The following is a 27,607-nucleotide window of genomic DNA, read 5'->3' on the forward strand; positions in this document are numbered from 1 at the left end:
TCATTCTGTAGGTGACGGTTCTGATCCAAGCAGATTGGATTCAGATATTTCAAATTTTAAATTTAAATTGGAAAACCTCCGTGTATTACTAGGGGAGGTCTTAGCGGCTCTTAACGATTGTAACACTGTTGCAATACCAGAGAAAATGTGTAGGTTGGATAAATACTTTGCGGTACCCGGCGAGTACTGACGTTTTTCCTATACCTAAGAGATTAACTGAAATTGTTACTAAGGAGTGGGATAGACCCGGTGTGCCGTTCTCACCCCCTCCAATATTTAGAAAGATGTTTCCAATAGACGCCACCACACGGGACTTATGGCAAACGGTCCCTAAGGTGGAGGGAGCAGTTTCTACTTTAGCTAAGCGCACCACTATCCCGGTGGAGGATAGCTGTGCTTTTTCAGATCCTATGGATAAAAAATTAGAGGGTTACCTTAAGAAAATGTTTGTTCAACAAGGTTTTATATTGCAACCCCTTGCATGCATCGCGCCGATTACGGCTGCGGCAGCATTTTGGATTGAGTCTCTGGAAGAGAACCTTAGTTCCGCTACGCTGGACGACATTACGGACAGGCTTAGAGTCCTTAAACTAGCTAATTCATTCATTTCGGAGGCCGTAGTACATTTAACCAAACTGACGGCTAAGAATTCAGGATTCGCCATTCAGGCACGTAGGGCGCTGTGGCTAAAATCCTGGTCGGCTGATGTAACTTCTAAGTCCAAATTACTTAATATACCTTTCAAGGGGCAAACTTTATTTGGGCCCGGTTTGAAAGAGATTATCGCTGACATTACAGGAGGTAAGGGCCACGCTCTGCCTCAAGACAAAGCCAAAGCTAAGGCTAGACAGTCTAATTTTCGTCCCTTTCGGAATTTCAAAGCAGGTGCAGCATCAACTTCCACTGCACCAAAACAGGAAGGAGCTGTTGCTCGTTACAGACAAGGCTGGAAACCTAACCAGTCCTGGAATAAGGGCAAGCAGGCCAGAAAACCTGCTGCTGCCCCTAAGACAGCATGAACCGAGGGCCCCCGATCCGGGACCGGATCTAGTGGGGGGCAGACTCTCTCTCTTCGCCCAGGCTTGGGCAAGAGATGTCCAGGATCCCTGGGCGCTAGAGATCATATCTCAGGGATACCTTCTAGACTTCAAATTATCTCCCCCAAGAGGGAGATTTCATCTGTCAAGGTTGTCAACAAACCAAATAAAGAAGGACGCGTTTCTACGCTGTGTACAAGATCTATTATTAATGGGAGTGATCCATCCGGTTCCGCGGTCGGAACAAGGACAAGGGTTTTACTCAAACCTGTTTGTGGTTCCCAAAAAAGAGGGAACTTTCAGGCCAATCTTGGATTTAAAGATCCTAAACAAATTCCTAAGAGTTCCATCGTTCAAAATGGAAACTATTCGGACAATCTTACCCATGATCCAAAAGGGACAGTACATGACCACAGTGGATTTAAAGGATGCTTACCTTCACATACCGATTCACAAAGATCATTACCGGTATCTAAGGTTTGCCTTCTTAGACAGGCATTACCAGTTTGTAGCCCTTCCATTCGGATTGGCTACGGCTCCAAGAATCTTCACAAAGGTTCTGGGTGCCCTTCTAGCGGTTCTGAGACCGCGAGGAATTTCGGTAGCTCCGTACCTAGACGACATTCTGATACAAGCTTCAAGCTTTCAAACTGCCAAGTCTCATACAGAGTTAGTTCTGGCATTTCTAAGGTCGCATGGATGGAAAGTGAACGAAAAGAAGAGTTCTCTCTTGCCTCTCACAAGAGTTCCATTCTTGGGGACTCTTATAGATTCTGTAGAAATGAAGATTTATCTGACAGAAGACAGATTAACAAAGCTTCTAAATGCATGCCGTGTCCTTCATTCCATTCAACTCCCGTCAGTAGCTCAATGCATGGAGGTGATCGGCTTAATGGTAGCAGCAATGGACATAGTTCCCTTTGCACGCCTACATCTCAGACCGCTGCAATTGTGCATGCTGAGTCAGTGGAATGGGGATTACTCAGATTTGTCCCCCACTCTGAATCTGGATCAAGAGACCAGAAACTCTCTTCTATGGTGGCTTTCTCGGCCACATCTGTCCAGGGGGATGCCGTTCAGCAGGCCGGACTGGACAATTGTAACAACAGACGCCAGCCTTCTAGGTTGGGGCGCTGTCTGGAATTCTCTGAAGGCTCAGGGACTATGGAGTCAGGAGGAAAGTCTCCTGCCAATAAACATTCTGGAATTGAGAGCAGTTCTCAATGCCCTTCTAGCTTGGCCCCAGTTAAAGACTCGGGGGTTCATCAGGTTTCAGTCGGACAACATCACGACTGTAGCTTACATCAACCATCAGGGAGGGACAAGAAGCTCCCTAGCAATGATAGAAGTATCAAAGATAATTCGCTGGGCAGAGTCTCACTCTTGCCACCTGTCAGCAATCCACATCCCGGGAGTGGAGAACTGGGAGGCGGATTTCTTGAGTCGTCAGACTCTTCATCCGGGGGAGTGGGAACTTCATCCGGAGGTCTTTGCCCAAATACTTCGACGTTGGGGCAAACCAGAGATAGATCTCATGGCGTCTCGCCAGAACGCCAAACTTCCTCGCTACGGATCCAGATCCAGGGATCCGGGAGCGGTTCTGATAGATGCTTTGACAGCACCTTGGAACTTCAGGATGGCTTATGTGTTTCCACCCTTCCCGCTGCTTCCTCGATTGATTGCCAAGATCAAACAGGAGAGAGCATCAGTGATTCTAATAGCGCCTGCATGGCCGCGCAGGACTTGGTATGCAGATCTAGTGGACATGTCATCCTGTCCGCCTTGGTCTCTACCTCTAAGACAGGACCTTCTGATTCAGGGTCCATTCAAACATCAAAGTCTAACTTCTCTGAAGCTGACTGCTTGGAAATTGAACGCTTGATTTTATCAAAACGTGGTTTTTCTGAGTCGGTTATTGATACCCTGATACAGGCTAGGAAGCCTGTTACCAGAAAGATTTACCATAAAATATGGCGTAAATACCTATACTGGTGTGAATCCAAAGATTACTCCTGGAGTAAGGTTAGGATTCCTAGGATATTGTCTTTTCTACAAGAAGGTTTAGAAAAGGGTTTATCGGCTAGCTCATTAAAGGGACAGATCTCAGCTCTGTCCATCTTGTTACACAGGCGTCTGTCAGAAAATTCAGACATCCAGGCCTTTTGTCAGGCTTTAGCTAGGATCAAGCCTGTGTTTAAAGCTGTTGCTCCGCCATGGAGTTTAAACTTAGTTCTTAACGTTTTACAGGGTGTTCCGTTTGAACCCCTTCATTCCATTGATATAAAATTGTTATCTTGGAAAGTTCTATTTTTAATGGCTATTTCCTCGGCTCGAAGAGTCTCTGAGTTATCAGCCCTACATTGTGATTCTCCTTATCTGATCTTTCACTCAGACAAGGTAGTTCTGCGTACTAAACCTGGTTTCTTACCTAAGGTTGTCTCTAACAGGAATATCAATCAAGAGATTGTTGTTCCATCCTTGTGTCCAAATCCTTCTTCTAAGAAGGAACGTCTTCTACACAATCTGGATGTAGTTCGTGCCCTCAAGTTCTACTTGCAGGCAACTAAAGATTTTCGCCAAACTTCTTCCCTGTTTGTCGTTTATTCTGGGCAGAGGAGAGGTCAAAAAGCTTCTGCTACCTCTCTCTCTTTTTGGCTTCGTAGCATAATACGTTTAGTCTATGAGACTGCTGGACAGCAGCCTCCTGAAAGAATTACAGCTCATTCCACTAGAGCTGTGGCTTCCACTTGGGCCTTTAAGAATGAGGCCTCTGTTGAACAGATTTGCAAGGCTGCAACTTGGTCTTCGCTTCATACTTTTTCCAAATTTTACAAATTTGACACTTTTGCTTCTTCGGAGGCTATTTTTGGGAGAAAGGTTCTTCAGGCAGTGGTTCCTTCTGTATAATGAGCCTGCCTATCCCTCCCGTCATCTGTGTACTTTTGCTTTGGTATTGGTATCCCAGAAGTAATGATGACCCGTGGACTGATCACACATAACAGAAGAAAACATAATTTATGCTTACCTGATAAATTCCTTTCTTCTGTTGTGTGATCAGTCCACGGCCCGCCCTGTTTTTTAAGGCAGGTAAATATTTTTTAAATTATAATTCAGTCACCACTACACCCTTGGCTTCTCCTTTCTCGTTGGTCTTTGGTCGAATGACTGGAGGTGACGTAGAGGGGAGGAGCTATATAGCAACTCTGCTGGGTGAATCCTCTTGCACTTCCTGTAGGGGAGCAGATAATATCCCAGAAGTAATGATGACCCGTGGACTGATCACACAACAGAAGAAAGGAATTTATCAGGTAAGCATAAATTATGTTTTTTACACAGGAAATTAGCTTGTATTGCAGGTATTCAATCCTTATCACACCTATTACTCCTCCTTGGAGTCACTTGGTTCGGTTTTACAACATCCCCATTTGAACAGATGCATTCTGTGGATTTCAAGCTGTTGTCTTGGAAGGTATTGCTTTTGTTATCTATTTCTTCAGTTTAAAAAGTTTATGTGCTGTCAACTCTTTCTTGTGTTCCTCCTTATTTGGTTTTTCATCAGGATAAAGCTGTTTTGCGGAATAAGTCTGGCTTCCAACTTAAAGTAGGAAGGGAAAGTAGAAGGGATACTTGAAAACTCTGGTGTAGGGTGTCTTTGCCTCCTCCTGGTGGTCAGGTGAAGTAATACCCAAGAGAGTAAGGACTTGTGGACTCTCACTACCAAGAAAGAAATTAATTTATCAGGTAAGAATTAATATAGGTTTTTCTTCTGTTATGTGTGATCAGTCCACGGGTCATCATTACTTCTGGGATATTATCTGCTCCCCTACAGGAAGTGCAAGAGGATTCACCCAGCAGAGTTGCTATATAGCTCCTCCCCTCTACGTCACCCCCAGTCATTCTCTTGCACCCAAAGACTAGATAGGAGGTGTGAGAGGACTATGGTGATTATTCTTAGTTTTTATAACTTCAATCAAAAGTTTGTTATTTTACAATAGCACCGGAGCGTGTTATTACTTCTCTGGCAGAGTTTGAAGAAGAATCTACCAGAGTTTTTTCTTATGATTTTAACCGGAGTAGTTAAGATCATATTGCTGTTTCTCGGCCATCTGAGGGAGGTAAAAGCTTCAGATCAGGGGACAGCGGGCAGTTGAATCTGCATTGAGGTATGTAGCAGTTTTTATTTTCTGAATGGAATTGATGAGAAAATCCTGCCATACCGTTATAATGACATGTATGTATACTCTACACTTCAGTATTCTGGGGATGGTATTTCACCGGAATTACTCTGTAAAAGTACATTAAACCTTTTAATAGGTATTTAATTCATGTTAAACGTTTTTGCTGGAATGTAGAATCGTTTGCATTTCTGAGGTACTGAGTGAATAAATATTTGGGCATTATTTTTCCACTTGGCAGTTGGCTTGTTTTGATTATGACAGTTTCGTTTCTCTCTCACTGCTGTGTGTGAGGGGGAGGGGCCGTTTTTGGCGCTCTTTGCTACGCATCAAAAATTTCCAGTCAGTTACTCTTGTATTTTCTGCATGATCCGGTTCATCTCTAACAGAACTCAGGGGTCTTCAAACTTCTTTGAAGGGAGGTAGATTCTCTCAGCAGAGCTGTGAGACTTATGTAGTGACTGTGTTTTAAAACGTTGCTCTGTGATTTTTATGTTTAAAATTTAATTAGTGTTACTTTACTAATGGGAACAAACCTTTGCTAACAAGTTGTGTTGTTTTTAAAGAGTGATGCTATAACTGTTTTTCAGTTCATTATTTCAACTGTCATTTAATCGTTTAGTGCTTCTTTGAGGCACAGTACGTTTTTGTTAAATAAGATTGTAACCAAGTTGCATGTTTATTGCTAGTGTGTTAAACATGTCTGATTCAGAGGAAGATACCTGTGTCATTTGTTCCAATGCCAAGGTGGAGCCCAATAGAAATTTATGTACTAACTGTATTGATGCTACTTTAAATAAAAGCCAATCTGTACAAATTGAACAAATTTCACCAAACAGCGAGGGGAGAGTTATGCCGTCTAACTCGCCTCACGTGTCAGTACCTGCGTCTCCCGCCCGGGAGGTGCGTGATATTATGGCGCCTAGTACATCTGGGCAGCCATTACAGATAACATTACAAGATATGGCTACTGTTATGACTGAAGTTTTGGCTAAGTTACCAGAACTAAGAGGCAAGCGTGATCACTCTGGGGTGAGAACAGAGTGCGCTGATAATTCTAGGGCCATGTCTGATACTGCGTCACAGCTTGCAGAGCATGAGGACGGAGAGCTTCATTCTGTAGGTGACGGTTCTGATCCAAGCAGATTGGATTCAGATATTTCAAATTTTAAATTTAAATTGGAAAACCTCCGTGTATTACTAGGGGAGGTCTTAGCGGCTCTTAACGATTGTAACTCTGTTGCAATACCAGAGAAAATGTGTAGGTTGGATAAATACTTTGCGGTACCGGCGAGTACTGACGTTTTTCCTATACCTAAGAGATTAACTGAAATTGTTACTAAGGAGTGGGATAGACCCGGTGTGCCGTTCTCACCCCCTCCAATATTTAGAAAGATGTTTCCAATAGACGCCACCACACGGGACTTATGGCAAACGGTCCCTAAGGTGGAGGGAGCAGTTTCTACTTTAGCTAAGCGCACCACTATCCCGGTGGAGGATAGCTGTGCTTTTTCAGATCCTATGGATAAAAAATTAGAGGGTTACCTTAAGAAAATATTTGTTCAACAAGGTTTTATATTGCAACCCCTTGCATGCATCGCGCCGATTACGGCTGCGGCAGCATTTTGGATTGAGTCTCTGGAAGAGAACCTTAGTTCCGCTACGCTGGACGACATTACGGACAGGCTTAGAGTCCTTAAACTAGCTAATTCTTTCATTTCGGAGGCCGTAGTACATTTAACCAAACTTACGGCTAAGAATTCAGGATTCGCCATTCAGGCACGTAGGGCGCTGTGGCTAAAATCCTGGTCGGCTGATGTAACTTCTAAGTCCAAATTACTTAATATACCTTTCAAGGGGCAAACTTTATTTGGGCCCGGTTTGAAAGAAATTATCGCTGACATTACAGGAGGTAAGGGCCACGCTCTACCTCAAGACAAAGCCAAAGCTAAGGCTAGACAGTCTAATTTTCGTCCCTTTCGGAATTTCAAAGCAGGTGCAGCATCAACTTCCACTGCACCAAAACAGGAAGGAGCTGTTGCTCGTTACAGACAAGGCTGGAAACCTAACCAGTCCTGGAATAAGGGCAAGCAGGCCAGAAAACCTGCTGCTGCCCCTAAGACAGCATGAACCGAGGGCCCCCGATCCGGGACCGGATCTAGTGGGGGGCAGACTCTCTCTCTTCGCCCAGGCTTGGGCAAGAGATGTCCAGGATCCCTGGGCGCTAGAGATCATATCTCAGGGATACCTTCTAGACTTCAAATTATCTCCCCCAAGAGGGAGATTTCATCTGTCAAGGTTGTCAACAAACCAAATAAAGAAAGACGCGTTTCTACGCTGTGTACAAGATCTATTATTAATGGGAGTGATCCATCCGGTTCCGCGGTCGGAACAAGGACAAGGGTTTTACTCAAACCTGTTTGTGGTTCCCAAAAAAGAGGGAACTTTCAGGCCAATCTTGGATTTAAAGATCCTAAACAAATTCCTAAGAGTTCCATCGTTCAAAATGGAAACTATTCGGACAATCTTACCCATGATCCAAAAGGGTCAGTACATGACCACAGTGGATTTAAAGGATGCTTACCTTCACATACCGATTCACAAAGATCATTACCGGTATCTAAGGTTTGCCTTCTTAGACAGGCATTACCAGTTTGTAGCCCTTCCATTCGGATTGGCTACGGCTCCAAGAATCTTCACAAAGGTTCTGGGTGCCCTTCTAGCGGTTCTGAGACCGCGAGGAATTTCGGTAGCTCCGTACCTAGACGACATTCTGATACAAGCTTCAAGCTTTCAAACTGCCAAGTCTCATACAGAGTTAGTTCTGGCATTTCTAAGGTCGCATGGATGGAAAGTGAACGAAAAGAAGAGTTCTCTCTTGCCTCTCACAAGAGTTCCATTCTTGGGGACTCTTATAGATTCTGTAGAAATGAAGATTTATCTGACAGAAGACAGATTAACAAAGCTTCTAAATACATGCCGTGTCCTTCATTCCATTCAACTCCCGTCAGTAGCTCAATGCATGGAGGTGATCGGCTTAATGGTAGCAGCAATGGACATAGTACCCTTTGCACGCCTACATCTCAGACCGCTGCAATTGTGCATGCTGAGTCAGTGGAATGGGGATTACTCAGATTTGTCCCCCACTCTGAATCTGGATCAAGAGACCAGAAACTCTCTTCTATGGTGGCTTTCTCGGCCACATCTGTCCAGGGGGATGCCGTTCAGCAGGCCGGACTGGACAATTGTAACAACAGACGCCAGCCTTCTAGGTTGGGGCGCTGTCTGGAATTCTCTGAAGGCTCAGGGACAATGGAGTCAGGAGGAAAGTCTCCTGCCAATAAACATTCTGGAATTGAGAGCAGTTCTCAATGCCCTTCTAGCTTGGCCCCAGTTAAAGACTCGGGGGTTCATCAGGTTTCAGTCGGACAACATCACGACTGTAGCTTACATCAACCATCAGGGAGGGACAAGAAGCTCCCTAGCAATGATAGAAGTATCAAAGATAATTCGCTGGGCAGAGTCTCACTCTTGCCATCTGTCAGCAATCTACATCCCGGGAGTGGAGAACTGGGAGGCGGATTTCTTGAGTCGCCAGACTTTTCATCCGGGGGAGTGGGAACTTCATCCGGAGGTCTTTGCCCAAATACTTCGACGTTGGGGCAAACCAGAGATAGATCTCATGGCGTCTCGCCAGAACGCCAAACTTCCTCGCTACGGATCCAGATCCAGGGATCCGGGAGCGGTTCTGATAGATGCTTTGACAGCACCTTGGAACTTCAGGATGGCTTATGTGTTTCCACCCTTCCCGCTGCTTCCTCGATTGATTGCCAAAATCAAACAGGAGAGAGCATCAGTGATTCTAATAGCGCCTGCATGGCCGCGCAGGACTTGGTATGCAGATCTAGTGGACATGTCATCCTGTCCGCCTTGGTCTCTACCTCTAAGACAGGACCTTCTGATTCAGGGTCCATTCAAACATCAAAGTCTAACTTCTCTGAAGCTGACTGCTTGGAAATTGAACGCTTGATTTTATCAAAACGTGGTTTTTCTGAGTCGGTTATTGATACCCTGATACAGGCTAGGAAGCCTGTTACCAGAAAGATTTACCATAAAATATGGCGTAAATACCTATACTGGTGTGAATCCAAAGATTACTCCTGGAGTAAGGTTAGGATTCCTAGGATATTGTCTTTTCTACAAGAAGGTTTAGAAAAGGGTTTATCGGCTAGCTCATTAAAGGGACAGATCTCAGCTCTGTCCATCTTGTTACACAGGCGTCTGTCAGAAAATTCAGACATCCAGGCCTTTTGTCAGGCTTTAGCTAGGATCAAGCCTGTGTTTAAAACTGTTGCTCCGCCATGGAGTTTAAACTTAGTTCTTAACGTTTTACAGGGTGTTCCGTTTGAACCCCTTCATTCCATTGATATAAAATTGTTATCTTGGAAAGTTCTATTTTTAATGGCTATTTCCTCGGCTCGAAGAGTCTCTGAGTTATCAGCCCTACATTGTGATTCTCCTTATCTGATCTTTCACTCAGACAAGGTAGTTCTGCGTACTAAACCTGGGTTCTTACCTAAGGTTGTCTCTAACAGGAATATCAATCAAGAGATTGTTGTTCCATCCTTGTGTCCAAATCCGTCTTCAAAGAAGGAACGTCTTCTACACAATCTGGATGTAGTTCGTGCCCTCAAGTTCTACTTGCAGGCAACTAAAGATTTTCGCCAAACTTCTTCCCTGTTTGTCGTTTATTCTGGACAGAGGAGAGGTCAAAAAGCTTCTGCTACCTCTCTCTCTTTTTGGCTTCGTAGCATAATACGTTTAGCCTATGAGACTGCTGGACAGCAGCCTCCTGAAAGAATTACAGCTCATTCCACTAGAGCTGTGGCTTCCACTTGGGCCTTTAAGAATGAGGCCTCTGTTGAACAGATTTGCAAGGCTGCAACTTGGTCTTCGCTTCATACTTTTTCCAAATTTTACAAATTTGACACTTTTGCTTCTTCGGAGGCTATTTTTGGGAGAAAGGTTCTTCAGGCAGTGGTTCCTTCTGTATAATGAGCCTGCCTATCCCTCCCGTCATCCGTGTACTTTTGCTTTGTTATTGGTATCCCAGAAGTAATGATGACCCGTGGACTGATCACACATAACAGAAGAAAACATAATTTATGCTTACCTGATAAATTCATTTCTTCTGTTGTGTGATCAGTCCACGGCCCGCCCTGTTTTTTAAGGCAGGTACATATTTTTAAATTATAATTCAGTCACCACTACACCCTTGGCTTCTCCTTTCTCGTTGGTCTTTGGTCGAATGACTGGAGGTGACGTAGAGGGGAGGAGCTATATAGCAACTCTGCTGGGTGAATCCTCTTGCACTTCCTGTAGGGGAGCAGATAATATCCCAGAAGTAATGATGACCCGTGGACTGATCACACAACAGAAGAAATGAATTTATCAGGTAAGCATAAATTATGTTTTTTTTCCCTCTATCACTCCTTTCTGATCAGCAGCAGATATTTATGTCCTCTGTGTTAAATTTATCGAGTTGTGAATCTGCAGTTTCCGTTCTAGTCTTCAATTATAGCTTAAAACTGGATTATTTGGGTAAGAGCTGCTGCATGATTATTATGGCAGCTTTTCTTATTTTCCTTTTTTTCATTAAAGATCACTGAATACTACAGAGTGTATTCTCCCTCTTTATTTTAGCCCCGCCATCTTTCTCACGCTCAACAACAAGCCATGGGTGGGGCGACATCTTTATCTCTAGACCATAATAAACCTAAGAAATGTTAGTAAACCTAAGAAATGTTAATCACTCATTCTAGAGGACTCTCGTTTGCATAAATTTTTGGAAACCATCCAGCTACCAATTTTCTCTCTTCCTTGAGGTCTTTTACAATATCTGTCATTGCTGGACATATCAGTACAACCTGGTCCACTATTTGGCTCCTAAACTCGGTCTTCAACACCAGAAAACATATGTTGTCTGTTATCGGACCTCTAGAGCTTTAAAGCTGTTCACATATAGGATATCTGGTGTGTGTGTGTGTGTGTGTATGTGTGTGTGTGTGTATATATATATATATATATATATATATATATATTCAGGATGCCCCTGGCCAAAAACCGAAATTGTTTTCTCCAACATTGGTGTGTCCGGTCCACGGCGTCATCCATTACTTGTGGGAAATGTTCTCCCCCACAGGGAAAGGCAAGGAGAGCACACAGCAAGAGCTGTCCATATAGCTCCCCCTCTGGCTCCGCCCCCCAGTCATTCTCCTTGCCGCTCTGAACAAGTAGCATGGTCTTCTCTGCACACTTTTGCCAAATTCTACAAATTTTATTTTTTTGCTTCTTCGGAGGCTGTTTTTGGGAGAGAGGTTTTGCAAGCCGTGGTGCCTTCTGTTTAGGTAACCTGATTTGCTCCCTCCCTTCATCCGTGTCCTAAAGCTTTGGTATTGGTTCCCACAAGTAATGGATGATGCCGTGGACCGGACACACCAATGTTGGAGAAAACAAAATTTATGCTTACCTGATAAATTACTTTCTCCAACGGTGTGTCCGGTCCACGGCCCGCCCTGGTTTTTTTAATCAGGTTGAAAAAAATTTTCTTTATACACTACAGTCACCACGGCACCCTATAGTTTCTCCTTTTTCTCCTAACCGTCAGTCGAATGACTGGGGGGCGGAGCCAGAGGGGGAGCTATATGGACAGCTCTTGCTGTGTGCTCTCCTTGCCTTTCCCTGTGGGGGAGAACATTTCCCACAAGTAATGGATGACGCCGTGGACCGGACACACCGTTGGAGAAAGTAATTTATCAGGTAAGCATAAATTCTGTTTTTTTCTTTTTTAACTACAGTGTGTGTGTGTGTGGCTGAGAGAGCTTGTAGGCGGGAAAGCTCCAACAAATGGACGTGGTCACTTGTACCGTAGGGCGTGATCTGCAATGAAGTTGGAGCTCTATAAGGGAGGGCGTGGTTATAGCCAGACAACAATACGAGGTGGACATGTGTTTTGTTTTTGGGTGTAATTATCCGTGCGATGGGCGTGGCTGCACCTGATCCTCTCTCATCGTATCTCCGCCTAGTTCCTGTTTTGGGTCTCCCACTGACCCGTCAGATTATATGTCCGGAGCCCCAAATGGAGTCTGCCTGTCACCTATCACCAGGACCACTGGACTTGGCTATAACCTTAAGTGCAAGGTGGTTATTGAAAGTTACTGTGCTTTTTTGTATACACTGTCTGGTGGCTGCTAATTTGTACCAACTGTGTGCGAGCTTGGGGCTTATGCATATATAGTGTGCACGCATATTTACCTCAGGCGAATAGAATGTCTACGCACAAGAGGCTATAGATATTCACTGTGTGTGCTTAGGGCTGTGTCTGATAATATCAAGTGTTTATAAACAGGTTACTTATCCTCCTTTAATTACTGTCTTCACTATTCAGAACTTTGTTTTCCTTCTTAAAAAAAAAAAAAAAAAAAAAAAAAAAAAAAGGGCTCTGCTGGTTTTAAATATCATCATGTCATGGTACTTATGTGTGTGCTCTGTGTACCATGCCAGTGCTGTGCTGCTCACCTTATGCTAAGGATAGACATGTAACTCAATAGAACAGGGGAGGGCTGTACATTTTTATCCATTTTGGTCCTTTTTGGGCCGCAATTGGAATTGCACATTTTCGGCAGCCCAAATTTTGGTGCATCGCTAGTATTATTCTTTATTTAGTTCTGTGTAACAGAATCAGATTTAACCGTTTTTGTTTTGTTACCAATTATCAAAATAAAGTATAGTCCTTAGAAAACTATTATTATATGCAAAACAGTAAGTCAAGTAATGAACTCAAACAGCAGCTCTAGGCTGGCATCAAATTTGAAATATGCTACACAATAATTTTACCGAAAATAAAAGGCAATAGAAACCGAAATAACAGAAATTCACATTTCGGTATATATATATATATATATATATATATATATATATATATATATATATATATATATATATATATATACATTTCCACTCCCGATCTGTTGCTTTCAGCAAATGATGAAAGATCAATACCAATAGAAAAGCATGGATTTAGGCACCCCAGGACTTTATCTAGGGCTTCAGTGCAAGATAATATTAGTCTTAAGTAAAAGCACAGTAGCCTTTCCATGATATCTAAGGGTCATGACTACATGTATGGTATGCAAAAGATCATGCCAGAGGAGGGATTTTCTGGTTGTTAACCACTTTGTTAGAGGTCCCTGTCTTTCTCCATGTCGTGACATAATATAGACACTTAGAACATGATGAAAGCAATCACTTTGCCGGCCCCCTGTATCATGTGAGACATCAGCCAATCACGGATTCTTGCACATGCTCAGTAGGAGCTGGTGCATCAGAAAGTGTGAATATAAAAAGACTGTGCACAATTTCATAAACCTGATTCAAACCGATTAGTCTTAGTAAAACATGGTGGCTAATTGCTTCAGTATTGACAATCTTATTGGCTGTGTATCTTTGGCTTCTTTGAAGGCCACATCTGTTCTAATAGGCATTATATGTATAAAAGTATTTAAATCAATTTATTTAAAATCTTAATACATTAATTATCCTGGCTTTGATCAAGCATCAATGTATCCATTTTTTCTGCATTTTATTTCCTCCGTATATGTGTATTTTATTATTGTGAGATGCTCAATAAGCGACTGAAACAAAACCAAATTAGTCACTGTTTATACTGTGAAAATATTTTTTTATGTGACTGTTACATACTGTACATTAGTAAGAAGATTTTTCAGCTATGTGGCTGTATTTAGCAGTGTTATGAGGAAGTGTCATCAGCCATATTGAATTACCATAAGTGTTTCATTCTGTAAATAAACACACCCTATAAGACAAACTGTCATAAATTATAGGGAGGGAAAATATTTGTTTATATGTGTCAAAAATATATCAGTTTAATTTGACAGTCAACACCAGAATTTTTGTTGGTTTAAAAGATAGATAATCCCTTAATTACCCATTCCCCAGTTTTGCATAACCAACACAGTTATAATAATACACGTTTTACCTCTGTGATTAACTTGTATCTAAGCCTCTGCAGATTGCCTCCTTATTTCAGTTCTTTTGACAGATTTGCATTTTAGCCAATCAGTGCTCAATTCATGTGCATGAACTTAATATTATCTATATGAAACACATGAACTAACGCCCTCTGGTGGTGAAAAACTGTCAAAATGCATATAGATTAGAGGCGGCCTTCAAGGTCTAAGAAATTTAGCATATGAAACTCCTAGGTTAACTTTCAACTAAGAATACCAAGAGAACGAAGCAAAATTGGTGATAAAAGTATATTTTAAAGTTGTTTAAAATGACATGCCCTATCTTAATCATGAAAGTTTTTTTTTTGGACTTGACTGTCCCTTTAAGAATAAAGGAAGCTTGCTAAAATGTTCTGAGATAGCATCCATTCAAGGTATCTTTCATAGCTTTGTTGTGAGTCGCTGCTTTTTAACATCTCCACAACCTCTGAGGAAACAACAGTGTTAAATCAACCCAGATTCATTTGTACGGGATGACTAAAAAGCTCTGCTCTCACACAACCAAACGCTGGGCTGCACCAGCATTTTCAGGTTTGAGAGTTGCCCATCTGTCTCTTGATAAATGGGGATCACTGTGCTGTTGTGGTTATGTTTTTTTCCCATATAGAATGCCATTTGTTACTTTAAACAATTTTAAAATTTCCATTAAACCAAAAAAACATTTTTGTTGACGTATATGGGAACTGAGAATTCACACAACATAACGTTAAAAATGTTATCTTTAAAAATTATGTTCAATCGGCTAAGATACGCTGCTCGGAAATGCCAAAATGTGTTTACAATAAAAAAAAAAAATCTTGGTATAGTTCACTATTACAGGGTTTTCAAATATACTGGTAACTAGTCCTAAAGCCTGTGTACACGGGCCATTTTTTGCATACAGCAGTTCCACCCCTTGCTCGCTCTCTCTCTATCCCCCCCTCTCTTTTGCTCTCTATCCCCCCTCTCTTTTGCTCTCTCTGTCCCCCTCTCTTCTATATATATCTCTGTCTCTCTCTCTCTCTCTCTCTGTCTCTCTCCTCTTTTAAACTCTTGTCATGCTCCCTCACACCTGGGCGATGCCAGGTCAGTCTAGATTCTCTCGAAGGCCAGGTGTGTTTGTCCTCGCGCAGTCTCTACTGCGCATGACAGCTTCGGACAAACACACTTTTATATTATAGGATGATTTTGAATTTAAAAAGTCTGTTAAAATTAAAAATTTTCGAACAAATGCACAAACCAAGTTTAAAGAAATCCAAATAAATAGTGATGAAATTCAGCCATATTCATTTGTTTCCTTTAAATTACCTTAGGGGTTTAAATACTTCTAACTTGCTGGAGAGCCGCGCTAATCCCGACACTTCTGAATAGAGCCCCGGGCCACTTGAATAGAAGCGGTAACATGGCCGATCCCAGGGCCGGCATTATAGGTCCTTTAGTACAGGCTCTGGGATCCGCTGTGCTAAGCCTCTTATTAGTGTGGTTGAGGCTCTGTACAGAAGTGTCGCCATTAGGGCGGCTCTCCAGCACGCTAGAAGTAAGTATAACACTACAGGTAAACTTTTACACCTGTAGCAAAGGAACATTTACATTTGTTTAAATGTTGCACGACTATTCAGTATTCGTTTAGCTTAAATGAATACCAAATAGCACGACAGGCGAATATTCGGAAAACTTTTTCTGAATAATTGGTCTGAAAGATTCAGCCAAACCAAATTTTTTGGGCCATTTACTTATCTACTTTTTAATGACCAAACGCCATCCACCACTTGCCTTACTTTGAGGAGACAATTTGTACTTGTTGCTGGAGTAGACAATGCTTGCCACTCCCATTTTATCAAAACTAGCATTGTTTTGCATTATCCTATTTGATAACCTGCGATGAAGCCAAACTATGTAGCGTACTTAGTCTTGTGAAGTGTGCCCATCCAAATCTCAGAATTGGGGAAACCCACAATTTTCCAGTTAAATTACATGAAAAGGGGGCAAAATAAAGAATACATATTTCATTACACAATCATAATTAAACGGACATGAAACCCAAAACCACGATTCAGATAGAAATAGAGTTGTTTAAAAGTGTATGCTTTATCTAATTTGCTTTATCTTGGTATCCTTTTTATAACCCCTTAGTGACCACAGCACTTTTATAATTTTCTTACCGTTAGGGACCAGGGCTATTTTAACAATTCTGCTGTTTTTGTGTTTAGCTGTAATTTTCCTCTTCGTCATTTACTGTAACCACACATATTATATACAGTTTTTCTCGCCATTAAATGACTTACTAAATATACCATTATTTTCATCATATCCTATAATTTACTATAAATTATTTTTTTTATAAAATATGATGAAAAATGAAAAAAAAACTTTTTCTAACTTTGATCCCCAAAATCTGTTACACATCTACAACCACCAAAAAACACCTATGCTAAATAGTTTCTAAATTTTGTCCTGAGTTTAGAAATACCCAATGTTTACATGTTCTTTGCTTTTTTTTTGCAAGTTATAGGGCAATAAGTACAAGAAGCACTTTGCTTTTTCCAAACCTTTTTTTTTTTTTCAAAATTAGCGCTAGTTACATTGGAACACTGATATCTGTCAAGAATCCCTGAATATCCCTTGACATGTATATATTTTTTTTATAAGACATCCCAAAGTATTGATCTAGGCCCATCTTGGTATATTTTATGCCACCATTTCACAGCCAAATGTGATCAAATAAAAAGAAAATGTTTACTTTTTCACAAACTTTAGGTTTCTCACTGAAATTATTTACAAACAGCTTGTGCAATTATGGCACAAATGGTTGTAAATGCTTCCCTGGGATCCCCTTTGTTCAGAAATAGCAGACATATATGGCTTTGGCATTACTTTTTAGCAATTAGAAGGCCGCTAAATGCCACTGCGCACCACATTTGTATTATGCCCACCAGTGAAGGGGTTAATTAGGTAGCTTGTAGGGTTCATTTTAGCTTTATTGTAGAGATCAGCCTCCCACCTGACACATCCCACCCTCTTATTCCTCCCTGACCCCCCTTAAACAGCTCTCTTCCCTCCCCCACCTCTCAATTGTCACCGCCATCTTAAGTACTGACAGAAAGTCTGCCAGTTTAAAAATAAAGGTGCTTTTTTTTTTAAGATTTTTTTTAATATATATTCTAAGTGTAGGATCCCCCATTACCCCCCAACCTCCCTGACCCCACCTCCCCTTACAGCCTCGGCCTATTGGCTGCCATCTTAGGTACTGGCAGCTGTCTGCTCTTTTTTTAAAAAACAAACACCCCATTATTATTATTATTTATTTGTATAGCGCCACCAAATTCCGTAGCGCTGGGTACAATGATAGGGGTATTCAATGACAAAGATTTTTGATAAAATACAAAACTAAACAAATCTAGTACAGGAGGAAGAGGGCCCTGCTCCAGAGAGCTCACAGTCTACAGGTTTAGGGTGCAGAGACATAAGGTTGGGGTAGCTTGTTACATCGGTTGTAGTTGCAGCAGTGAGTCAGGCAGTTCATGTATTAGTTTGGTTCAGATGAGAGATGGAGGAGAGATGGTAAGCCTCTCTGAATAGGTAAGTTTTCAAGGAGCGTCTGAAGCTATACAAGGGGAGAGACAGTCTAATGGAGCGGGGTAGAGAGTTCAAGAGGACAGGAGCAGCACGTACCAAGTGTGGGACGTAGAGATAACAGGAGTGGAGAGGCGTAGGTCAGAGGTTGAAAAGAAAGAGAAATGATGACACTGCAGGTGTTGTGTCCTATATCATGAAGGTTCTATATTAAGTAAAAATGTAATCTTCAGTGGTATATTGTAAGGACAGGGGCGCTGTACATAAAAAGTGGAAACTGTTAGAAGGGTTCTAATGCTAGCACTAGAAAGTATGTACCTGAATAGCATTCCACAACACTAAGTGAATAGTATGGGTAATAGAAAGGGGAGAACAATTTTCGATCCCCGGGAGAAGGGGTTAAAACTTAACTTTTAATAATCTATATTTAAAAAAACGTAAGCATTGAAAAAGCACAACGTGGTACTGTCGGTGCAGCAAATGTAAGGATGAATATATCCCCTGACTTAAGCAGCGCTGGTATTGGAGTGCGGTAATGAGTAGAATTTGGCTCTATGCTCACTTCTTGCCTTTTAACGCCGGGTTTTTGAAAACTCGTAATACCAGCGCTGTAGGTAAGTGAGCGATGAGTGAAACGCAAAAACTCGCCTCCAACGCAAAACTCGTAATCTAGCCATTAGTGTTGTGGAGTGCTATTCAGGTACATACTTTCTAGTGCTAGCATTAGAACCCTTCTACTAGGTCAGAGGTTGATCGAAGAGGACGGGATGGGGAATATTTCACAATGAGAGAGGAAATATAGTTGGGAGTTAGACTGTTTTAGTGCTTTGTAAGTTAGGGTTAATACTTTAAATTGTATTCTGGAGTGTATGGGGAGCCAGTGTAGAGACTGGCAGAGCGGAAACAGGTCATTTGTTAATTTAGCAAGAGCAGTTTCTGTTGAGTGTTTAGGGCGGAAACCAGATTGTAGTGGATCAAGTAAGGAGTTAGTTGTGAGAAATTGAGTTAACCGATTATAGACCAGTCGTTCCAATAATTTTGAAGCAAAGGGAAGTAAGAAGCCCGGTCGATAGTTAGAAGGCCAAGTGAGAGCTTTTTTTAGGATTGGTGTGATTGACGCATGCTTGAATGTATCCGGAAATGTGCTAGCAGTGAGAGATTGGTTAAAGGGACATTATACACTCATTTTTTCTTTGCAAAAATGTTTTGTAGATCTATTTATATAGCCCATAAAGTTTTTTTTTTTTTTTTGTTTTTTTTTTAAATAACATTGCTCTGATTTTCAGACTCCTAACCAAACCTCAAAGTTTTATGAGAATACCGTCAGATACCTACTCCAGCTTGCTCCTGTTTGTGTAAAGGGTCTTTTCACATGCAAAAGGAGGAGGGGGAGTGTCTTATTTCCCACTTGCAGTGGGCTTTCCAGCTACCTTTTTCAATAGAGCTAAACTGAGAGCTTCTAAGTAAGATCTTAAACACTTTTATACTGGATTTTTATATCAGTATCTGTGCAACTTATTCTTTACAGTAGTGTCTATTACATGCGGTTATATGAGAATTGGTGTATACTGTCCCTTTAAAGAGATGAGATAGGGTAGGGGTTAGTGAAGCAGAGAGAGGGAAGAAGTCGTGAAGGAATAGAGGCAGGTTGTGAGATGAGCCAAGGATAGGAGTACAAAGACTTCTTCCTCTGTTACAGGAGGGAAGTAGCATAGAGTTTTGTTAATAGAAGGGGTGGGTATGATTGCTGGGTTTAAAGGGTGTGAGGTGCAGATATATTTTCTAATAGTGTCAATTTTATTTTTGAAGTGATCAGCAATAATCTGAGCAGTGAGGTTGGTTGTGGGCGGGGTCTAAGCGGACGTAGAAGGGCGTTAAAGGTTGAGAACAGCTTTCTGGGGTTGGATGCATGAGATGACACAAGGGAGGAGAAATAGACTTGTTTGGCCAGGCTGAGTGTAGTGTAGCTACCCCCTCCCCGATCCCTTTCCAAACATTTTTTTCCCTCTTCCTCCTTGGACATAACGTTAATGTCCGCGCCCCCATGCGCACTCCCGGACACTCAGGAACAGAATTCGGAACTCTCACCAGCGATGGGCCGCCTACCTGCTATGGCTCCCACCCACCAACGATCTGCACCATCGCTTGCCGATGCAGAGAGGGCCACAGAGTGTCTCTCTCTGCATCAGATGCTTAAAAAGTTATTGCAGTATGCCTCAATATCGAGGCATCACTGCAATAACCTGAAAGCGACTGGAAGCGATCATGATCGCTTCCAGCGCTTGAAAACCCTGAGGACGTACAGGGTACGTCCTTGGTCATTAAGTTTTTGTAGGACGTACCCTGTACGCCCTTGGTCCTTAAGGGGTTAAGAAACAGTAATGCACATGGGTGAGCCAATAACATAATTCATATATGTGCAGCCATCATTCAGCAGCTCTTGAGCCTACCTAGGTATTTCAACAAAGGATACCAAGAGAACGTAACAAATTAGATGATAGAAATAAATTGGAAAGTTGTTTTAAATTGCATGAGACAAAATTTGGGTTTTATGTCCCTTTAAATATTTTTGTATTGCAATCTGAAAGTGTATGTGTCCCTTTTTAATGTACCAAATTTTAGTTAGTCTGTGATACCAGGTAAAGCAAAAGTGTGATATTTGTTTTTCTTCAGTGTTTACTGATTTAGTTTAAAGCATTGCGTTACCTGAACTTTATCTGTACTTTTGATTGGACTATAAATGCTCGGCTGAGCACTTTAGCACTAGCCATATTCAATTGACCTGTTGCATAATTTATCTAAACACAATGTATCAGTTGCATCATTTTCCAGATAACTTTATTTGCCCTTCTACTTTCATTAGGACAATAGAACACTGTTTCCACATGTGTGACCGCATGGTGATCTACTTTTTCATTGCCGCATCCTATACACCATGGTAAGTCATATCTTTGTTTAAACTGATTTAGCACATCATTTTCAGGCGCCACAATTACATTTTCTTTCATCCAGAATTTATTCTAAAGCAAGAAGCTGCACTCAAATCTCACTGCCAAAACCAGCACAATCCTGTATTCTGCATCATAAATAATAGCTATAGAGGTCTGCAAGAAATTTAAATCCCAGCTAAATGAAACCAAATTTGGCATTTGTTTAGCAAACGAATGCCAAAATCCAAAATTTTACCCATGCCTAATTTTATGTTTTTAATTTTTAAATTTTTATTATCAATTACTAAATCACATTATAAATATGGTATTTTAGACACTTGTGGGTCTAATTTTTAAACATACTTTACTGCCCTCCCATAGGTCCATAGCTTTTTATCAACATGACATGCCATGTGGTGTGTGTGTGTATATATATATATATATATATATATATATATATATATATATATATACATATATATATATATACATATACATATATACATATATATATATATATATATAATTTCTTTCCTAAGATTTGGAGAGTCCACGACGTCATCAATTACTAGTGGGAATATCACTCCTGGCCAGCAGGAGGAGGCAAAGAGCACCACAGCAAAACTGTTAAGTTTCACTCCCATGCCCATAATCCCCAGTCATTCTTTTTGCCTCTGTCAATGGAGGTGGTGAAGTTCTGCTGTCTGAATTTCTTTTGCTACAAGCAAGAGCTTTTGTGTCTAGACGTAGTCCACGTTAATCTCTTCAGTAGGGTAGTGGTGGCTTTAAAGCAGTCAGGAACTTGTGAGGTCGACCTTGCTGCGTTTTCCTAACATATTTGCTGCCCATAGTATAGAAAGCCAGAGTAGGTTTACTCTGTTCTTTCTTTTTTTTTTTTTTTACAGGTGTCTGTGAGTATGTGTCCTCTCACACCTTGTAAGCTGTCCTCCTGCTGGACGGCCAGACTCCAGGTAAGTGCCTTTTGTCTTCTAGGTATGGGAGACTGTGCACTTAATAAGGTGAGCTGAAACATTATCTGGGACATATAGGATATTTACAGGCAGAGAGCAGGCACTCTATTGTGACAAGAGACTAGGGGTTATTTCTTTTCATTTGGAATTTAAAGTATAATCCCTTATATTATTGTGGGCTAATTATCAAGGCAAACTTCTTATTTTGCTAGGGTGTCTTATGTGTTCAATGATAGTCATTGTATATTATGCAGCCAGTTTGCATTTTGGCTTTACATTTCACTGTGATTAAAACGTTGCATAGGGCTTAAACGTTTGTCTTCTCTGTCTATCGGCCATTAAAGCATGGCGGGGAGGAGAACAGCAGGCTAATTTATACAGAGGAGAAACGCGAGCTTGTATTTTGTTTGCACAGTTTCTCGTTAGCATGCTACGTGACCCGCTTCAATGCTTTAGCGGAGCGGCGTGTTCTCCGATTCCGTTAGTAGAGAATGCTGTATTTTTCCGGTCTAATTTATATGATCATGTTTGGACACCTCAGTCAGACTGAGGTATAGCAGTTCTTATTGTTGTTTTAGCTAGCGTAGTGCTAGACTTTTTCAGTCTGGGATCCTTAAAGGAATGTTACAAATAAAAGTTTTGTTAATTTTTTGGTTTTTAATTATGGACACTCTGTTTTTTCTTATATGCTATTAATTGCAGCATTTTTTTTTTCAAATATACAGTTCTGTGCTGTTTGTTTTATTAGAACTCTTGAATGTAGAGTTAGGTTATAGCCCAATGTCTTTCAGGATGATGCTGCTCAGGCAATGCCACAGTTTTCTCTTCAAATGTCCAAAGCCTCAATGGCTGTAGGAGTTTATTTGCTTGCAGAAATTGCTGTTCAGGTATCTTCAGCGGTATCTGTGGCATTATCTGTTTTTTCCTATGTTACAGGGAAATCGCAAGAGGAAAATTAGGAGATTCAGATAAGGTTTCTGTTCCACCTGCTGCTACACAGGTTGCCCTCCCTCAAAAGTTTGATGAGAAGGATATGTCGGTAGCCTCTGAGGGTGAAATCTCAGATTCGGACAGTATAATTCCTTTATCCGATACTTTTTTTTAGGGACCATAATAGATTCTCTATCTATAGAAATATTTCTGACAGTGGTCAGAAAATCCAAGATTCTCTCCTCTTGCCTCTCTTTGCAGTCTACTGTTCGGCCATGAGTGGGTCAATGTATTGCGGTAATTGGTCTGATGGTCGCTTCATTCCCTTTTCTCGATTCCATTTGATAGTTCTGCAGTTATGCATGCTCAGACAATGGAACGGGGACCATTCGGATCTGTATCAACGGATGGATCTAGATCAGCCGTCAAGAGACTCTCTTCCGTGGTGGCTTTCTCAGGAGCATTTGTCTCAGGGAACATGCTTCCAGAGACCTTCCTGGGTGATTGTGACCACGGATGCCAGCCTGCTGGGCTGGGGAGCAGCCTGGGACTCTTTAATGGCGCAGGGACTATGGACTCGGGAGGAGTCTGCTCTCCCCATAAACATCTTGCAGTTGAGAGCGGTTTACAATGCTCTGATGGCTTTGGCCTTAGTTGTCCTTAGCCCGGTTCATCAGTTTCCAGTCAGACAATATCACCTCAGTGGCTTACTTCAACCACCAGGGAGGAACTCGGAGTTCCTTAACCATGAAGGAGATGGCTTGGATTGTTCAGTGGGTGGAAGCTCACAATTGCTGTTTATCTGCCATCCACATTCCAGGAGTGGACAACTGGGAAGCGGATTTCCTGAGCAGTGGGCTCTCCATCCGAAGGTGTTCTCCAGGTTAACCCTCAAATAGGGAGCACTGGAGTTGGATCTGATGGCGTCTCGGCAGAACGCCAAGCTTAGGTACGGTTCAAGGTCAAGAGATCCGCAGGCTGCCCTGATAGATGCAAACCAATTTCTGCAGGGAAATAGCGCCCAGCTTACAGCAGAGGTAAACGGCACATTAGAGAGTGGGTGTCTCTATGTCCTCCAAGAACAGAGCATTCAGAGCAGCAGCAAGTGTGTCTACTCCACACACGAATACGATACAGGAATACAAGGGGTTGTGCGCTCTAGCTACAGTTACGGCACAATCCACAGTACGAAAAATTCTAAAGTTTTATTAATCCAAAAAGTAAAAACATACGAGGTAACTTCAGGTAAAAGCTCACACAGGTAAATGTGCTCTAGTACCAGACGCGTTTCGTGCGCATGCGCACTTGGTCACTGCTTGGAGAGTCTCGGAACGGTCGGCTTTGCAGTGTGATTTGCATTACCTTATCTTTCATGCGGATAAGGCCGTTCTTTGTACTAGGTTGGGCTTTCTTCCTAAAGTGGTTTCGGATAGAAATATTATTAAGGAAATTGTTGTTCCTTCTCTATGTCCTCTGACCTGTTTGTTTGTTTCTCTGGAAAGTGTAAAGGTCAGAAGGCTACTGCTACTTATCTTTCCCTCTGGTTGAGAAGTATACTTTGTTTTTCTTATGAGACTGCTGGTCAGCAGCCTCCTGAGAGAATTACAGCTCATTCCACTAGGGGTGTCTCCTTTTTTGGGGGTTTTGAAATAAAGCTTCTGTAGAACAGATTTGCAAGGCTGCAATTTGTTCCTCTCTGCATACTTTTTCCAAATTTGATTTGTTTGCCTTGGCTGCGGCTTCTTTTGGGAGAAAGTTTTTTCAAGCGGTGGTGCCTTCTGTTTAGGTTTGCCTGTCTTGTTATCCCTACCTAGTCATCTTTGTCCTCTAGCTTGGGTATTGTTCCCACTAGTAATTGATGACGTTCTGGACTCTTCATATCTTGGGAAAGAAAACAGAATGTATGCTTACCTGATAAATTTTGCTTCTTTCTGGATATGGAGAGTCTACGACCCCACCCTTAATTTAATTTGACAGTTATTTTTTTGACTAAACCTCAGGCACCTCTACACCTTGTTATTCTTTTTTTTCCCATTTCCCTTTGGTCGAATGACTGGGGATTATGGGTATGGGATTGATAGTTATCAGCTTTGCTGTGGTGCTCTTTGCCTCCTCCTGCTGACCAGGAGTGATGTTCCCACTAGTAATTGATGACGTTGTGGACTCTCCATATCCGGAAAGAAACAAATTTATCAGGTAAGCATACATTTTGTTTTTCCCCACTGGTTGTTTATATGTCCATAATTCTAAAATCCCAAATTTATATTCCAGATCTTGGGTATTTCATTATTTTTTTTATTTTTTTTTATTTATTTTTTTTAGAATTCATCAGGGTGTGTATTTTCTTAAGCAATTTTTTTTTAAATTTTTTTTTTTTTTTTTACAGCTTTTGTAATCTGTATCACCTCCTAAAGAAACAATGTATTTTATCTGCAAGTTAAATATTACCTATCCTCTGTAAACCAACATGATTTTGCATTCATGGGCTAGTGTGCCAGGGTTTATCACCCCTATCTAGGGTTTGAATGTAAAGCAGTGGGCGCCAGTTTATTTTCTTTCAGTTTATTTTATATATATTATGGATAATTACCAGCAGATGCATTACATATACCTTGACCTAATTAGCTTCAGTTCAACATACACCAAGTTAAAGTGCTGAATAATTAATACCATATCATGGTTACATATCTAAACGTGCCTTTGTATTCTGCGTTTTGTTTTACTAATGTATGCGTAGTACATATACTTGTTCAGAGCAGGATTGCTAGGTATTTCAGGGCTGGACTGTCCTTTTTAGGTGGTATCAGACCAATATACTTCAGGAAATGCACAACTGGGCTAAAAGAGTCTGATCCCCAGGTGGTAACTCACCAAAGAACAAGCTATTGAGCTGTTGTTGGTTCCTGGCTATGCACTTATCTCTCTGTATAAAGTATATATACTAAAGTTTAGTGTATTTGTCCAAACCATGTCAAGAGAAAAAGCTTTCCTCGGCGCTCTCTTATGTTCCACGCGCCTCCTCTATCCTTTTGCTTCAGATGTTCTCTCTCATTTCTGAATATTTTTTCCGTCTACAAACATTCCCTTGTACCTAATCTCCTGTGTCTTTACCATATCTCTCTTTCTCATTCCCCTTAGCTGTATTTTGTTTTCTCCCCACCTCTCGTTCTTATCCTTTTGATTCCCTCTTATATATAAATATATATATTTTTTTATTTCTAGGTTAAACCTAAGAGAGCTTGGCCCTATGGCTTCTCATATGCGATGGTTTATATGGTTAATGGCAGTAGGAGGAACTATTTATGTATTTCTTTATCATGAAAGGTAAGATGAAAATGAAATATTGTTTGTTACTGGAAATCAATTAATTTTGATTCATTATTTAAAATGTTCTTAACTGGATAATTACATTATAAAATATGTGAATTTCAGTTCCTCTGAAATGCCCATATTTTTTTAATGTAATTATGCAGACTCTAACAAAAGCTTACGCAGCAGATAGTCCGAGGACACAGCGTGACATTCATGAAAGGTTCTTTGTTCCAGCCAAACTATTTCCAGGATAGGACTATTGCAGACCAAGCCAAGTTAGAACCTTTTCATCACTCCTCACAGCCAGCTGAATAGCTTTAGCGTGCACGTGATTATGCATTATGTTACATTGTTCCTTAGTCTCCTTTTTATATACAAGCATGCATACTTTATGAAGGTTTTTATCATAGATAGGAAAACCTCAGTGTAGAGGGAATCATGTTTTGTGCAGCATTAATCGGTATGTGGCTTCCTATATCTAACATAATCTTTTTTTGGTTTGGTGTGATCATATTCACTTTAAAATGACAGTGTGAGTTTAGTCCTGTGATCACATGGTAGTACGTGTATCTGTGTAATACAGTATATATTGATTTTGTCTTTATCCGTGTGCAATAAAAAGATTAGTGTACAACTGAAAATGAACATAAACATAATACGCTAAACAATAAATAAAACTTTGTTTCCTATAGAGTGTGCAATTTAAAAAAAATTTACTTGTTGATATTAAAGGTCTAGTGAAGTCAAAATTTTCTTTCATGAATCGGATAGCTCATGTTTTCAACATTTTATAACATTGCTTCAAATATTGCTGCAAATACAGCTTCCATAGAGTGCTAACGACACGTGCACTCTTGAGGTCCTGTGAGTCTACCTAGGTATGCTCTACAGCAAAGCAAATTTAATAGTACAAGTAAATTGAAAAGTTGTTTTAAATCCGCATGTGCTATCTGAACCATGGTTGTCACTGGACAATTAATATCATCAAGTAAATTAGAAGATTTTTTTTGTTTGTTTTTTAAATTGCGTACTCTATCGGAAATGTACCAAATTTGCTAACAGAAGAAAATTGGAAAGTTGTTTAACCCTTTCCCGTCTGGACTAATTTGTCTACATCGGAACCAAGTTCCGATGTGAACAAATTGAAATCACGTGATCGCATTTCAATGATGGGGTCGGGGAGGGGGGTGCCTATGACACTAGAATGCGCTCCAGCCCGCGATGCCATTTACCAAACCTCTATGGCTTCAGGACACCCAAATTACTAGGACGTTCTAACAGTGCTAAAGCCCAGCTCAGTTAGGACGGCATGGAACGTCCTAACGGCGGTAAAGGGTTTAAAACTGCACACACTATTAAAAATAATAATATTATTTATTTCTAGCGCATCAACAGATCCCGCACTGCTATGATCTATCTGAATCATGAATGTTTATTTTGACTGTATTTTTTGGGGTAATTACATTGAAATGTAGTTCCTTTCCATGATAGTATAGGCACTTGATAACGTGCAGTATATGTATAATATTCTTGCACACACTGTTGCTCCTAAGCATACCTAGGAATGGAGCTATGTTTCCATATGCGAAAAGAAAGACGTACATTTGATAA

The 27,607-nt window shown here is 41.0% G+C and overlaps 1 protein-coding gene across 1 annotated transcript in view; it reads left to right on the forward strand.

Annotated features, from left to right (window-relative positions):
- MMD (monocyte to macrophage differentiation associated) overlaps positions 1-27,607 on the forward strand; it is a 106,643-nt gene that overhangs the window by 67,896 nt on the left and 11,140 nt on the right. Inside the window, exons 4-5 of the mRNA XM_053708250.1 lie at positions 20,717-20,791; positions 25,907-26,008. Of these exons, the coding sequence (XP_053564225.1) occupies positions 20,717-20,791; positions 25,907-26,008 (177 nt within the window). The remainder of the gene's footprint in view (positions 1-20,716; positions 20,792-25,906; positions 26,009-27,607) is intronic.

This window comes from Bombina bombina, chromosome 1 (genome assembly GCF_027579735.1).
Source record: "Bombina bombina isolate aBomBom1 chromosome 1, aBomBom1.pri, whole genome shotgun sequence".
Taxonomy (NCBI): Eukaryota; Metazoa; Chordata; class Amphibia; order Anura; family Bombinatoridae; genus Bombina; species Bombina bombina.